At 36.9% G+C, this 17,021-nt stretch overlaps 1 protein-coding gene across 6 annotated transcripts in view; it reads left to right on the forward strand.

The window, feature by feature from the left end:
* LOC117427903 (probable phospholipid-transporting ATPase IM) overlaps positions 1 to 17,021 on the forward strand; it is a 46,747-nt gene that overhangs the window by 3,850 nt on the left and 25,876 nt on the right. For 3 of the 6 annotated variants that reach the window (XM_058995103.1, XM_058995104.1, XM_058995107.1), the window contains 2 exons: positions 1,963 to 2,030; positions 11,429 to 11,487. In XM_058995103.1, the coding sequence (XP_058851086.1) occupies positions 1,963 to 2,030; positions 11,429 to 11,487 (127 nt within the window). Of the gene's footprint in view, positions 1 to 1,959; positions 2,031 to 8,626; positions 8,833 to 11,428; positions 11,488 to 17,021 lie in introns of those variants that run through there. The other 3 variants (XM_058995108.1, XM_058995105.1, XM_058995106.1) reach the window with 3 other exon arrangements.

Here is a 17,021-nt window from a genome sequence, read left to right on the forward strand (position 1 = left end):
ATAGCTGAAGTATTTTTATGAACAAGTAATACTGGCACTCTAGAAGTGATTGATTGCCTTTCTTTAAGTCTTGCATGGCTGGATAATACAGCAGAAGGTTGTTTTAAAGTAAAAAATACACTTCCAGCTAGACTGAAGCTATAATATAAATCTGTTTACCTAAAGGCACAATCCCTGTCTGTAAAATATGTTTGGAAATAGAAAGTATGCATTTCATGTCACAGCATTAATTGGTTCACTGTTTGCTGACTTCTGCAGTCTGCCCTGAAGAAATCCCCACGGGTGTACTTCTTCCACCAAGCCCACTCGGTTTTAATTAAACTGGCTGTACGGAGAGCCAGCTCGTGGATGTCATAGATACTAGGCTGGTATTAGTATGCAGTTTTGCTTTACTCAGGTCATTTTAAAACATTTAGGTGATACATCAGGGTTGCTGATTTGCAGGGAAAAAAACAAATAAGGAAACAAAAAAACATCACAGTGGAGTTAGGGCAGGGCCACATCAGTCAATAAGTCTGTTGCTTTAATAATATTGCCTATATTTGTTGCTTTGTTGTAATTTGGAATAATGTGCCCTCATCTGCAGGACTTTGTAACTTTGATAACAGTGTTACTTGGATTGGAATTGTTTTCTTTTATTCTTCAATGGTTGGAGCCTTTCAACTTTGCTGCTTTCTGCAACATTATATTGAAGCACAGGTGTATGTTGACAATTTGATTATTTACTGGATTTTGTACATGTTGAGCTTCTATGTACAATATAATATTTATTTGTGTAGTTTATATTTGTGCTCGTGAAATTCTACAGGTATTTACTGTTGTTTTTTTTAACTAAATGAATACAATATTTAAAAAATGCTTAACACTTCAGAACAATGTTTATTCAATTTAGTAATTGTATAAATAATAATATAAACCAGTTTTGTGTAATTTTGAGCTGTAAAAAAGTTGACCGCGTTCATGTTCATGGGGTGCATTTGCACCCCTTTCGGTCTTTCATATGAACCCTATTATTACCACTGTCATAGGGTTAAAAGTGTACAGTTTAAAACAAATAAATGTTCAGAAAATCTGAGCAAGTCTCTATAATTTGTCTTGGGGTTGGGTTAAGAGTCAAAATTCATCGTCTCAACACCCGCTGGTTTACAAATGATCCTGTGGAAGAAGGGGGTGAGAAATAGTTTTTTGTCAGTTTTTAATTTTTTTTTTAATGTGTATAACATAATTTTCTTTTTGAGGAATTTAAGTATTGAATGTCAATATTTTGCATGCAGGACAATCCTCGTCCTTTAATTTCAAGTGAAGGAGTTTGAGGAGAAAGATGATTACCAGTAGATGGTCCCTGGTCGTTTCCATGAGCAAAATTCTCATGGTCTTGTAACTTTCCATTGCCGATGTCAGTGTAATACAACTGAATAATATACTATATAATATCCTCTGAATTTTGCCTTAGTTATTCAGATAGCGGTAAATATACATTATGTATGCTGTGTTTGTAGCTACAGTTTGGGGCTATATGGTGGAACTTGTCTGTCTATATGTATGTATATATGTCATATTTTTCACTTATTTAAATGGAGTTGAATTTCTATACATTTCTGTGCATTTGTGGTCTGTGAACACCACATGAAACATGGATTAACAGGAAATGAATTTAGGGCACTGGCCCACCATGTTTAAGGTGAAAAAACACCCACATTGTGTTCGGGAAACGTCTACAGGAACTAAAAAAATTAACAACCTGCAAATGCATCTCATGTTTGCAAATGTTGCATTGTTGCAAACGTTTGATTGAATCCACTGATGAAGACAATGGGGCTCTATCCTAGACATCTCGTGCACACATCTATTACCTCTGGCTATCCTCACCTGTCACTTTTTGACATAACATGATCCCCCATGTATGTATTAAATTCCTTATGACCGCTTTGAATTACTGACTGCTCTGCTGTTTATCAGCAGGCCAACCTTCGGGTCTAATCAGAGGAAACCTGATGCTATGACGCTTTGTGACAAGAATACCTTCATTGGTAAGTAAAACATTCTAACTTACCTCTTTACATAAAGCGATGCGGTAAGTACTACTTGTATCTTCACTGTATCAAAAGGGAGAAAAAAATATATTTTTCAATTGAGCAAGAGGGCTGTCAAATGGACTTCCAAAACAAAAATGTTGTATTACAGAGTTGGTCTATTCCCTTTGTTTTCTTGAGTTATTTAAATTTATCCCACAGAAATGACAATTTTCAGTTCAACTTGATACAACAGCTGACAGCTGGTGTCGATAGCACTAATGCAATAATAAATGCGCTAAATGTAGATGTTAAAAATGCACACTTTTATCCGTAGACTGAGATAGGTACTTGATAAGACACACTTGCGCAGTTTCTATAAAATGTTCTACATACTGTAGCAGGATAATACTGTGTTCTTTGCCGATTGCTTGGTTTTAGCACATTATTAAGAAGGTTGTTTCTCCCACCGCCCGTCTTTAAATTTAGCCAATGCTTTTTATCAGTGGTGAATGCACACAGTGTCAGTGGCATTGAGTAGACTTGTCTCTTTTTAGTTTACAAGGTGCTCGCAGGGGAAGATAAGATGGATTGAATGTTTACTGCTGTAAAGATCATTGTTCCAGGGAGCTGACTGGCAGGGGTGTGCACAACCCGTCCAAGCACACAGAGTGACACTGTAATGGTAAAGCATTAATGGTCCCAGTCTCAACACACATGGATAACATAACATTACCAGCTCCAGGTCGTTGGAACAGCATTTTATATTTTTTATTTCTTAGTGAAACCTTTAAGCCAGCACACAGTACTGGGAATGAGGCTGAAGGTGCAACCAGCAGGTATTTCTTTCTTTCTTTCTTTCTTTCTTTCTTTCTTTCTTTCTTTCTTATTGATGCAGTGTCTTGTGAGGCTAGAATTATGTTAATAATTTGTGTGAATCATGGATGCTCCTGTGACATTTAAAAGTGTACTTGCTGCACATAAGTGACTTGTAGCAAAGCATACTATTGTTAACCTCCAATTTCACCACTGAAAATAAAGTGGTGAAGGACCTAGAATATCTTTCAACGGTATTGTTTTTATGCAATGATGATTTTATTAATGTGTATGATGCAAATTAACATCTTTGATAAGGTATTTGTGTCATTCTCCATTCTTTAAATTAAACATTGTATTGGTTTTATAATAAGACAAATGTTGAAATTATTATTTATTAATGTTTAGTTATTCTGTTTTGATAACTTTGTATAGAATTATTAGTAAAAAGCTATGAGAATCTAACACTAATCATTTTAAGCATATTATTTGAAGTAACTTCCAGATACTTCAATACTTAACATTTTCTTAAACCCACCGTGTAGATACTGTATATTTATACATTAATTATTTTTTGTATATGTAATATATACTGTATATATATAGTACTGTCAAATAATGAACAATTCTCGGCTAACAGTACAAAATTTAAAGTAATAGACAAAACATTAAAATAAGAATTAGACTGATGGTCGTCCACAAGACCCCACAGAACTGTTCATTCCATTGAGACTAAACAGGTTTTCATAGTACCGGTAATTGTATTGTTATCATCACGGAGAATTACAGCTGCCCTTCCCTTTCCAGCTCCTTTTCTCGCTGCTGTTCTCGCTCCAGTGCTTCTTTATGTTTTTGTTGTTGAAGTTTCAGTGCTCTTTTCTGGAAATGAGACACAAATCACACTCACAACCTTTGGGTTTCGAGTACTTGTTTATCTTTATTAATATACAAATAAGGAGAAAAAATAATAACTGTGGAGCAGGATTTAGGCTTTCCTCACAGAAAAAAACCCCACTGAAGAACTACAGTATATTTCCTAACTAGGATTCATATGTAGCATGCATATACATAAGCTTGTTTATATAAAATATTAATTTATATCATATATTTACCAACACAAAGGGTATTCTTGATATTCTGTAATATTAAAAAAAAATAATAGTAATTGTTTGTTTCATTTTTGGCATTTCCAAGATAATATTGCCAAGAACATGAAATATTGAACTGGAGTTATTGAAGACGACTTTTGTAAATGAAATACTGTGTAGTGTTCATGGAACATTTCTACATTGTTGTTGGCTTTTTGTACAACAGTCTAGAATAGATTTATCATACCAAAGTATAATATTTTTTAACTGACATGTATTTCATAAACTGCACCAGCATATCTGAACACTATACAGTACTGTAAGATAAGCTTATTTCTGAAACGGCGCCTGATAGCACTCCGTCTTTTCTAGCGGTGTCCTGTGGCTAAGGCTATGCATCTCCCATTTCTTTGCTCTGTGTTTTATGATGTCATTTATTATTTAGAAACGATTTACCCAACTGTGACATCTCAGTTCCAGCCAGCTCTTGTTCCTACCTAGTTTAACAGACGTGTGAGATTAAGGCACACAGCCCAAGGTCACACACTGGACCTTACTCTAATGATCTAAACAGAGGCAGGTCCTAGACTGACAGGGTCTGTTACAGCAACTTAGCAGCATAGGAGAAACATATCTGACTTTATCTTTGTTGTCACTATTGCTTATAAACGCTAAGTGAAGGGGATTGAGGTAGCCCAACCAAACCAGCAGAGCGTGTTTACATTAGCAAGCTAATTTGTGTGACTTTTACAGTGCTGGAAATAGATAAACTGGTGTAATCAGAGTAGTAGACCAACATGTACAGCTACAGTCCTTGTATTATTACAGCAACCTCCCAGGTCGGCTGTAACTACAGGTGGAGGTGTACTGCTCATGTATCTCAAATGTTAGACTTTTTTAGATCCAATAACACGAGCGACTAATCTAAACGGTAGGTCAAGTTTCAAGCAGTTACCCTCATTGGTTCATGTAAAGAAATGTATTTACATGAGCCAATGTCATTTTACTGGTACTGTATCTCTAACTTAAATGAAATATCTCATAATAAACAAGAGCCAACACAATAACAGAGCAGGTTAATGGTAGCTATGCGCCTGCAATAGTACAATTCCTCTTTTATTAAAAAGCAAGTACAAAGTATAAATGGTTGGACTATTATATTAATGCCAGGAAACACGTTTTACTACTTTTTGTACTTGTTTTACTCCTTCATTCTCTTGTCGTATGCATTTAAAATACCAGACTGTCCACTGAGTGTTCTTAATACAGTTATGATTTCTGATCCAATTACCTCTGTGTAAAGCCTACATCAAGGGGCAAAGCATCCTAGAGGTGTCTTAAATCCCAGTAGAAACTGTTCATTAGTTGTGAAGTGCACTTAAAGAGTATTTTATTAGACTTGTGGGCCATTGCTACAAGTTTAAACCCATTCACTGTACAAAGCAATGGTTGATTCTGAATTAGGCTTTCACTCTGTGAAAGTCTGTCAGACCTGCTGTGTTGCAGCAGGGGGATGCAGTTTTTGTATACAACAGTATACAGATCAGGGATGTAACACATAAATCAAAGTAGTGTGACAGAGGTCAAACTCAGACGTAAGACTGTTTGATCTCCAAGGTCCACAGGTTTAGGGGCTGCTTGTTCAGGAAGTTAGCTTGTGAAAGTGCTTGTTGTGACAGATTGGTTTTCCTTCTGATACTGCATTACAAATGAACAAATACAAGCGTTACATTTTATTGAATGTTTGCCTGTTATATGAATGTTTGAGTTTTATTTGATTTGCTGTGGAACGGCACCCATGGGTTGGCAGTCTTTTTTGCTTGATCTTTAATGCCTTTTCAAGCACAGGGTTTTCAGCATGCTTTCTGTGCATGGTTCATTTGTTTAGAGTCACCAAATACCTGTAGTTACAAGAGCAAAAGTTTGACGTAAGACGTAAAAAAATAACTGCTGTATCTGCTGCGTAGCTTTCCCCAGACATATGATTAGCTGAAACCGAGAGGTTGTTTTTAAACCTGAGCTCAGGTGTTCTTCCCAGTTGTTGATTTGCAAATACAGTATTGCACACAGCAAAAGAATAAAAATGCAGATAAAGTTAAACAGGCTTTTTTAAATTGTCATTGCTGTCATAACATTACAGAGAGCAAAACAACCAATGTAATGACCCTCAACAGTCACATTGCAACCTGTTTGTATTCAATAGGAACAACTGCAATAACTATTAGGTTTAATATTATAAAACACACACAAAAGCCATTCCAGCTGCAAACCATACATGCTGGGGGGCTGCATGCTCTGAACAGATCGCTGTTTAACTCTATAGCAATCCTGCTGATCTGTTTCCTCAGGGGTTGTATATTGACAATCACTGAAAATAATAAAGGTAGGTGTGTTTTTCACTCTAGAGATTGATGAGATTACCTGTGTTGACCTGAATCCTTTAGTCCAGAAGCAGCCCTGTCTTTTTGATAATGTCTGATTCACCTAAAGCCTTCATGTTAATCACAAGTGCTCTCAGGTTTTCAGTCTTGCAAGTAAGTGCTTTAAATACTAGGCAGTGAGCTCAAATTTCATGTGCCAAGGTATCGTAACAAAGCCTGTTAACCCTTCTAAAGCATCTCTGTGGGCCCATGAGGGGGCTTATACGTTTTTGTTAAGCCAGAATTGTCGATGCGAATATCTCATAAACCATTTCAGGTGCCAACATATTATTTTCAGTGTTATGCCCAATTCCTTGGGGGAGATCTTATGGTACCCCACTTAGCCCTGTGATTTTCTCAATAAAGTTATATTAGGGGCATGCTCTCAGACATAGATGAGCAGGGGCTGTAAATGCACAGTATAATTGCAAGATCAAAGGGAGCTCCAGTGCTATCACCCCTCCACTGTGCCCCATATAACAGCCATGTCCCGGATGACAGCTACTGTACATACTGCATACTGTAGTTGATTTAGTAACAGTGCTTTTGTTTTGACAAAAAAAGGAAGTGTCTTAATTTTGAAGCTGGGAGGTCTGTGTGCTTCAGTGTCTCTTCCAAAGTGAAATAAAACATAGAGGCCCATGCTTTAGTCCAGCAAGTTTTTTGGGGGGGAATTTTTTAGGAATACTTTCGCTTAAATTACTGGTTGTTTAATATTTATAAAATTAGATGAAGAACATGGTTATGTGAGGCAGTTATCTTCTGATACCGCAGTGTGTGGGAGCTGTTTCCTGAATGGCCATATGGTTTTTGGAGAAGTATTCCACTAGAAGGCCCTACAGCTGTTATTTGGAGTCAGAAAGTGAACATGAATAAAAGTCCTTGTAGTACCTTTTACACTTTTCAATCCATGATCAGCTGATAGTGCTGGGGCATTTACTGCCAGTTCTAGCTACAGTGGTGCTATGATTATTGAACAATATTGTGCAGAGTTCACAGACAATTTCATACCTGTCATGCATTTCCATTTTTTATATGTATCAAATGTGCAGTTTTGAGAGAAACATGTGATAGAGACTGTTTATGTACATTTAAAACTGTGATATCTGGTGTTACACTTGGTTAAAGAAAGTTCTCGGTTTGCTTCTAGGTCATTTTGTCTCAGCAGTGTCTTTGGGGTCAATTTAGTAGGTTCAGTGCTGTCTGCCATACTTGTCTAAAGTGTTGTAATTTAGAAAGAACAAACCACACTTCACTGGAAACTCGTATTTGATTTTGGGGAGCAATATTGGTTCACGAGGAACCATTGTATAATCACATAACTCATTGGAGATTACCAGGTTCTAACTACACCTTTAGACCCCTGGAGAGGAAACAGACAGATACAGCTTATGTCTTTCAAGAACTCCATCTCCCAGCAGCGTTTGGAACTTCCCGTTATTGTGTCTCTTAAGTGATATGACTTTGTGGGGTTTTTTTTTATTCCATGTAACCAAAAATCCAACCAGCTAAAGATCCGGTCGTAAAACTTGCATGAGAATACTACTGATAATGTAATTAGTTTTAACCAAGACAGACTGTGATTTAAAAAGTACTTAAAACAGGATAACAAAAGGGTTCCATAATTGCTAGATGGTAAGGTGCATGTCATTTTCTCATCTAGAAGTATTTTGCAGCCCTTGATGTCTTTTTTTATCTGTATTCTGTTCAGTAATCCAAACTACACTGTTGTTTGCCACTAGTTGACACAGATTAAAGGGTTGAAATTGTTGAGAACGAGAAGCTGGTGGAACAGATTTGCTACAAGTCCAGGTAAAAGAATGCTGGTGTCTTCAGCGTTGAAGGCACAGAATTCTTAGCATTCCAGCAAATCTAAGAGTTTAAAACAAACAAAAAAAACTATTTCATTTGACCATGCTGTGGTATAGTCCCATTTCAGGTAGCAAAAAGAAACAAAAACAATGCAATAAGACTCAGAGTTGCAGAAAGCAAGGTAGCAGAATGTATTAATATGGTAAAGCTACCCTTCTTTTTACATTGTAGCAGCCTGCACACTCTTTCTGAAATCAAAGCCAAAACATTTGGGTTTTTTTTTTTGCCGGTGGCTTCGTGCAATTCAGTGTGCAGTGAATTGCTTAGCCTTGGGGTAAATACCTGCACTGACTAATCCAGCTGAAAGAAGAGCCAGTGCAGAAATGAGAGTAGACACACCTCCACAATTACCCAAGCAGCTGTATAAGCTACCGGTGCTGTTTTTCTTTCAGTACTCACAGGGATTGCAGCAGCAGTAGTGTATGTTTTCATCTTAGGGGATGCCTCTTGGGAAGCTATATTCATGACAAGATCATCTTGGCTGCTGGTGTCCTTATTGTTGAATGAGTTTAAACCTTGTTTATACAAGCATAACTGTGCCAAAGGAAATGACTGAGAAATGTCTACAGATGTTACTGCCATGGAGGGGAGGGTGGACTCTACGCAACAAGGACCCAAGACAAGGTAGATACTCCGATTACTGCAGAGTACTGAGGGAGGTGGGTGGGCAGGCTGCTCTGAGGTCTTGACTATTTATTATTCTAAAATGGCACCGATTGTTTTCAAGAGTTGTAACTAAATAGCTAGAAGTTTAGCTTTTAGCTAACTGACGCTTAGACATCTTGGCACTTGGCAGCTGTTTGAGGAGGCGAGGCTAAGATAGCAAATCATACTGTAGCGGTCTGTACTGTTTTCAATGAACCTTTTCAATTGGATTTTCATTTTGCAGTGTTCTGAATCACCGTATTTAAAGATAATATAGTACTATAATTTGAGTACTTTAGTTATTTTTTTTAATTTACATTTTTAGACATTTTAAACAGTTTGTGTGAATTTGTTCGAGAAGTTTCAAAAACATATATGTATTATAAGAGATACATAGATAGGAAACTTGCAAACGTACCGCAGTTTGCATTTTCGTTACGACAATTCGCAAAGTGCACATTTTGTCGTATGTACCAAGAAAAAATATGTTAATGAAGAGAGCCGCAGTATACTAATTTAAATATTATTTGCGTCATCTTAGCGAGATCTCTAGCGAGAGTTCTGCAACATTTTTTCAAATAAAGTTGAGTTGTGGTTGCAGCTGCAGCAGAGGGTGCCTGAAGGATAACGTCTATACATGCAGGGGTGCAAGAATCAAAATAACATTGTTTTTGTTAAATGTAAATGTCATCTGTAGAATGCATTCTGTTCCATCTTTATATATATATATAAAATGAAAGTTAGTTTAATCCCAGCAGATTCTATAGTGGGGCTCCAACCTTCACCCCCCAAAAGCTTTTCAGAATCATACAGTAGCCCCTCTCAAAACCGGACATGTTTGTCCGACATAAGGAGGTGTCGGGTTTAAAAACAATACAATAAAATCACACACACATATATTTACAGTTCTCTATGTATTTTAAATATAAATCATTGCGCTGAAATAACACTAATGTGTTTTGGGTAGGCTACACATTACATTATGTAAAAATATAAATCTGTACAGTAGGCCTATACAGTATACAGTACAATAGTAAAACCAAATGAATACCTAGCGCACTTTTTTGTACTTTAGCCTACTGGTAACACAAACTAAATCATGCTGCTGCATTGTACACTTTGGTGTACAGTGCGAATAAAAGATTATTTTAAATTGAAACTAAATGATTGTAGGGTTTTTTTTTAATTTTATTTTAATTATTATTATTTTTAACTTGGTCTACTTACTTACTTACTTATTTATTTCTTAGCAGACGCCCTTATCCAGGGCGACTTACAATTGTTACAAGATATCACATTATTACTTAGTCTATTTAGTAGCCTAGACAATTAACACACAATAGATGACAAATTGACTTAACAAATTTGTATTGCAATTGCCTGCAGCTTTAGTACATCTCATTACAATATTTTTGATCCCTCATTTGCACTATCTCCACCCTATTTTTGCGAATTTCTGCAAGAATGCCCAGAATTACATATTCATTTAAGGCTAAAGTGCAAATTCGTTAAAATGATGCTCACAGCGTTGCGTTTGTTTAGTACATTTCATGCTACATTTTCGACTGGTTTCCATGTGGTTTGCAGCGATTGCAACAGATGCAACACTTTAGTACATCTACCCCTTGGTGTGGTGCAATTACACACACAGTGACTGAAGGAGATTTAACAAGTACAGTGTATGGGGAAAAAAAAAAAAAAGTTACAGCCTGAATAAAAAGCTGTATTCTGAGAATTACATTTCTTAGATCAAGCTCCACATCTGCATAGAAATGTAGCTTAATTTGAAACCGTGCAGTTCACAAATATGCAGGGGAACACCTACACTATGTAACACACACTTTTGAGTAAACAGTGTCTGTATTGAATACTACACAAATTACTTGTTCACCAAAAAAAAAAACATCACTATGTTAAACAAACTAGAGACTCTGTGACATACAGTATCCTTCCAGAACAATATAAACATGCTGTTACATTGAATCAGTGCTATGTTAGCGATGCCCGCTGGACTTACCTCTACCATTAACAATGTTATGGCAGGTGTTACACATTTTTCTTGTTTTTAATTTAGAGGGAAGTATTTTTTTGCTATTACCTATAAAGGGGACACACATGCTAATACATGGGAAAGCAGAACTCTGTACTTCCTCAGATAAGCTGATCTTGCACCTTTGTTTGACTCAGATTCTTGTCTGTCACGGGGAACTAGCTTTTAAATGTACAGCAGTAAAGCCCAACTTCCTCCATAGCTTTAACTTTATACAACATTAGTAGTTCATTACTCTTATTGGGGGTATTACTGAACAGCAGTATCCATAGTATACTGCTGTTCAGTAATACTGTTTACACTTGATTCCATTGTTTTTTTTACTAACACCTGGTGGACAACTATTATTTTTTAAGTGTAAAGAATGTACCCTGGACCTCCATGCATTTAAGTGACAAGGACAGATTTATATTTTTAAATCCAGAATTACTCAGATTTAACAAATGCTCTTCCTGCTTTAATTAATGGCAATTAATGCTGTTTTCTGACTAACCCAACTCCTTCCTCACTTTCATATATTTTCAGAGGAGGAGCGGCATGTGAAAGCCAATGACCGGGACTACAATGGAAAGTTTCCATATGCAGTAAGTGGGACTTTATCCTTTCCATCACCATTATATCACGTACTTAATAAAAAAGCAATGCTTTTGCTTCATAGTGTGAGATTGTGCTAAAGGCATCTTGAAATGATAGCTACAGTAAGTTTGTGGTTATGAACTGTGCTAAGCCTAAACTTTAAAAAAAAAAAGTTTCAAAGAGACAAGATAAGAATTGGAAACTAATAATAATACATTTTTTTAACCGTAAAAATGTGTTGTGACCACTGTGCAGACGGTCCCAAGGTTCTTACTCAGCTGCTAGGTTTGCAGGGGTGGGGCCAGTTCATCTTGTTATTCCATATGAAATCATCTCACTAGGGTGGAATCTGTTGAGTCACGGCATCTGGGGATTGATTGGTTGTCAGTGTGCTAAGTGGTTATACACAGAAAACAAAGCACACACATTCACTTTCTATATTTTAGGCTAAAAACACAACCGGCTGCCAACCACTAAAAACGTAAAACTCTGTTATAACTTTTGTCCTAATTAAACTGACGTGCTTTTCCAAACCTTGTATTGATTTCATTTGAAGTGAACCTACCACAGTTTTTTTATGACACATGGGCTTGCACTTCACACTGTAAAAATGTAGCCATTCCTTTTGTGTTGTAAATGGTGTTGCTTCATTGTTGGAGAAACAAAACTACCAAGTCCTATGCAGTATGATGTTATTACACTACACAATGAAGTCTGTTGGAGTTTTTTTTGTGTGTGAAATAGAGCAGCTGTTCCTGGCTTCTGTAAGGTTCCTAGATCATTTTGAGGATGTCCTTCCTCCATGGAGGTCAACAGTATCTGGAGTGTTCTAACTGCAGTTTAAAGTCTGCAGTGACTAGATGGGTCCTCACCCTTTTAAAACAGATTGAACTGTACTCAGACAGAAGGTGTACACTGCACAGTCTTGCTAGTCATGCTGCGTAAACAATATAACACATTACACAGGCATCTTTGACACAGGCAATTTAGCGTAAATCAACAACTAATGGCAAGTAACACATTAGCACACCTCTTGAATCCTTTTTATATGGTGAATATGATTGCAATATACTGCAGATAATTGATCCTGTATTATAACTATTGTAATTTAAAAGAGTGAAATGAGTGGATGTGCTGTAAATAATGAACAGTTACCAATGATCTAGTCTATATATAATTCATGGTTATTTTTCTTTTCTTTTGGCCTTGTAAGAGGCCTGTGAAGTCAACTTGAAAAATGCTACTTGGCTTCCCTATTTGGTACATGCAGGATTTCCCAGCAGCCTCTCACTGTTAGTGGGTTAATGGTGAAGAGGCCACCGTGGCAGCCTTGTGATGTCACTGAAGTGGTCATTGACTCTGTTTTTCATCAACAAATGAAAAGTCAGAGATTAAAGCAATACACAGGAAGTAATTGTAAACAGCTTTCAATTCTCAGCACCATACTTGTATCTGTATATTCATTAGAAAAGGATCCAATAACTTTTAGAAAGATGTTATTAAAAGTTATTATTCACTGTGAGTGGATGATTTTTTGCTCACACAAGTAACATGAAAAGCATTCACCTTGAATAATTGTTTTGTTATAATGATTTCAAAGTACGCTTGCCAAACCGGACTCATTCAACATTCAATATCGAAACTGTTTGTTCTTCTGTGTTATTTGTAAAAATGACCTTCAAATACCCACACTGGAAAATACAAAACCCAAGAAGAATATCCATCACACAGTAATTCTGTATTCTCTGTACTCATCAAAGAAATATTGCAACATGTTGAGGCTGAATTATTTCATACGTTAGTTTAGGAACAGCAGGAGCCTGTGGCCCAATGATTAACTGGGTTAGCCAAACTAGGCCTTTGTGACCTGGAGAAGATTAATTATGTGATTTTACTCATTGTAGTTTTTGATTTTCTAATGTTCAAACTCTTTTTTTTTTGTTTTTCTGTCTTCATTTTCTTTTTTTTTTTTTACCATGGTGCCTTTATTTCTACCACCATCACAATAAATGTACTTCCTGTGTTGAAATATTAGGAGCCCAACCTAAGCCCCACAATCAATTTCTGCTGCACAGGAAGTGATTTTACAGTAGTGTAATTATTGGACATATTGGAGTTAAAGTGAATGGGAAGGTATGCTGGGAAACAGGTGTGCCAGGTTGTGCTACTGTATTTATTTAACAAATCATTTATTTCCGGTTTAGCTTATAACTTTTTTGACTAGGTGATAGGGAGACTAGCCACAACCTGCATACTCTTCTTGACATTTAGCAGACTTTCCAGCAGTTACTAAGTACTGAAATAGGTCACTAAAGCAGCATATTTAGAAAAGGGCTTGTAACCAGGAGGTCCCCGGTTCAAATCCCACCTCAGCCACTGACTCATTGTGTGACCCTGAGCAAGTCACTTAACCTCCTTGTGCTCCGTCTTTCGGGTGAGACGTAGTTGTAAGTGACTCTGCAGCTGATGCATAGTTCACACACCCTAGTCTCTGTAAGTCGCCTTGGATAAAGGCGTCTGATAAATAAACAAATAATAATAATAATAGTATTGAGATATCAGATGTCTGTGATATTAATTATAGTAGATTTAGTACACCAGCTCTATTCACAAGATACTTGAGAAACGGTAAAGAATATTCCTAACATAAGCAGCAGCCTGATTTTATATTTTTTTCTGAAAGAACCCCACTGATGCATAACCATGAAAGTTAGATGTATTAGATTGAAAGCTGGTTAAAATCTTTAACAAACATGTGTTGAAGCTGTCAATAAAAACATTTTTGTTTGCAGCCTCTCTGGTTTCTAGAGTTGAATTTGTTCCCTTTGCTTAATAAGGTTAAACCTTTTAGTAAAGTATTGGAAAGCATAAGAGACTGTGAATTATTTGAACAAAGATTTACCACTTTGAGATATTTATCCTTCTTAAATCTAATTCAAGTAATAGAAAAAGAAACAATTGACTACTTTGGATTCAGTGTGGATTCAGTGACTGTGGATTCGGTGACTGTGGATTCGGTGACTGTGGATTCGGTGACTGGATTCGGTGACTGTGGATTCAGTGACTGTGGATTCGTGACTGTGGATTCAGTGACTGTGGATTCGTGACTGTGGATTCGATGGCTCTGGATTCAGTGACTGTGGATTCAGTGACTGTGGATACGTGACTGTGGATTCGATGGCTGTGGATTCAGTGACTGTGGATTCGGTGACTTTCTACAGTTCTCAGGTTTGATGTTTCCACAACTTGAAGTGGAGCTGGAAAGTGAATGCCTAGATAATGTGACTAAATGCACAGACTATTTGCTTAGGCCAGCATGTTTACATTGACCTTGCAAAATCCTGTTTGGAACCGTATTTTCACGAATCTGTAACATTCAGACGGACTTGAAATCAGATGAGATTACAGTGCCTTGCGAAAGTATTCGGCCCCCTTGAACTTTGCGACCTTTTGCCACATTTCAGGCTTCAAACATAAAGATATGAAACTGTAATTTTTTGTGAAGAATCAACAACAAGTGGGACACAATCATGAAGTGGAACGAAATTTATTGGATATTTCAAACTTTTTTAACAAATTAAAAACTGAAAAATTGGGCGTGCAAAATTATTCAGCCCCCTTAAGTTAATACTTTGTAGCGCCACCTTTTGCTGCGATTACAGCTGTAAGTCGCTTGGGGTATGTCTCTATCAGTTTTGCACATCGAGAGACTGAAATTTTTGCCCATTCCTCCTTGCAAAACAGCTCGAGCTCAGTGAGGTTGGATGGAGAGCATTTGTGAACAGCAGTTTTCAGTTCTTTCCACAGATTCTCGATTGGATTCAGGTCTGGACTTTGACTTGGCCATTCTAACACCTGGATATGTTTATTTGTGAACCATTCCATTGTAGATTTTGCTTTATGTTTTGGATCATTGTCTTGTTGGAAGACAAATCTCCGTCCCAGTCTCAGGTCTTTTGCAGACTCCATCAGGTTTTCTTCCAGAATGGTCCTGTATTTGACTCCATCCATCTTCCCATCAATTTTAACCATCTTCCCTGTCCCTGCTGAAGAAAAGCAGGCCCAAACCATGATGCTGCCACCACCATGTTTGACAGTGGGGATGGTGTGTTCAGGGTGATGAGCTGTGTTGCTTTTACGCCAAACATAACGTTTTGCATTGTTGCCAAAAAGTTCGATTTTGGTTTCATCTGACCAGAGCACCTTCTTCCACATGTTTGGTGTGTCTCCCAGGTGGCTTGTGGCAAACTGTAAACAACACTTTTTAAGGATATCTTTAAGAAATGGCTTTCTTCTTGCCACTCTTCCATAAAGGCCAGATTTGTGCAGTATATATATGATTGTTGTCCTATGGACAGAGTCTCCCACCTCAGCTGTAGATCTCTGCAGTTCATCCAGAGTGATCATGGGCCTCTTGGCTGCATCTCTGATCAGTCTTCTCCTTGTATGAGCTGAAAGTTTAGAGGGACGGCCAGGTCTTGGTAGATTTGCAGTGGTCTGATACTCCTTCCATTTCAATATTATCGCTTGCACAGTGCTCCTTGGGATGTTTAAAGCTTGGGAAATCTTTTTGTATCCAAATCCGGCTTTAAACTTCTCCACAACAGTATCTCGGACCTGCCTGGTGTGTTCCTTGTTCTTCATGATGCTCTCTGCGCTTTAAACGGACCTCTTAGACTATCACAGTGCAGGTGCATTTATACAGAGACTTGATTACACACAGGTGGATTCTATTTATCATCATTAGTCATTTAGGTCAACATTGGATCATTCAGAGATCCTCACTGAACTTCTGGAGAGAGTTTGCTGCACTGAAAGTAAAGGGGCTGAATAATTTTGCACGCCCAATTTTTCAGTTTTTAATTTGTTAAAAAAGTTTGAAATATCCAATAAATTTCGTTCCACTTCATGATTGTGTCCCACTTGTTGTTGATTCTTCACAAAAAATTACAGTTTCATATCTTTATGTTTGAAGCCTGAAATGTGGCAAAAGGTCGCAAAGTTCAAGGGGGCCGAATACTTTCGCAAGGCACTGTATACCACCTAGTGCTGAACTAACACAGTATTGGAAAAACAAAGTTTCCATTTCGATTTTTGAATTCAAAGGACAACAAAAATACATCTAAGTAATTCCTTTTGTGATATTCTAAACTTTATTTGGAAATATATACATGTATAAACATCCCAGGTAAACTATGTTAGTTACTGTATATTAATAATTCATTAACTGTATTTTTTTATACCCTGTTTTAAGGAAAACAAATATATGTTAGTGCGACAGTGAGTTAGATAGTGTGAAAGTTTATTATATGGATATATACATGTAAAACGCAGATAGAATGTAATATAAAACACATTTTTCATTTTTTTTTTGTATGCCAGTATTTTGTGATTTTACAAAGAAAAAAAAAATTGCAAGGATGAAAATGTTGTAGTTTGTTCTGGCAAGGGTCTAAAAAAAATGCTAGCGGTGGAGTGACAGTTATGACAAAACACTTGGCTGAAAAGGGATAAACACCCAAACCTGATACATAGCAACAGA

This window comes from Acipenser ruthenus, chromosome 21 (assembly GCF_902713425.1).
Source record: "Acipenser ruthenus chromosome 21, fAciRut3.2 maternal haplotype, whole genome shotgun sequence".
Lineage (NCBI taxonomy): Eukaryota > Metazoa > Chordata > Actinopteri > Acipenseriformes > Acipenseridae > Acipenser > Acipenser ruthenus.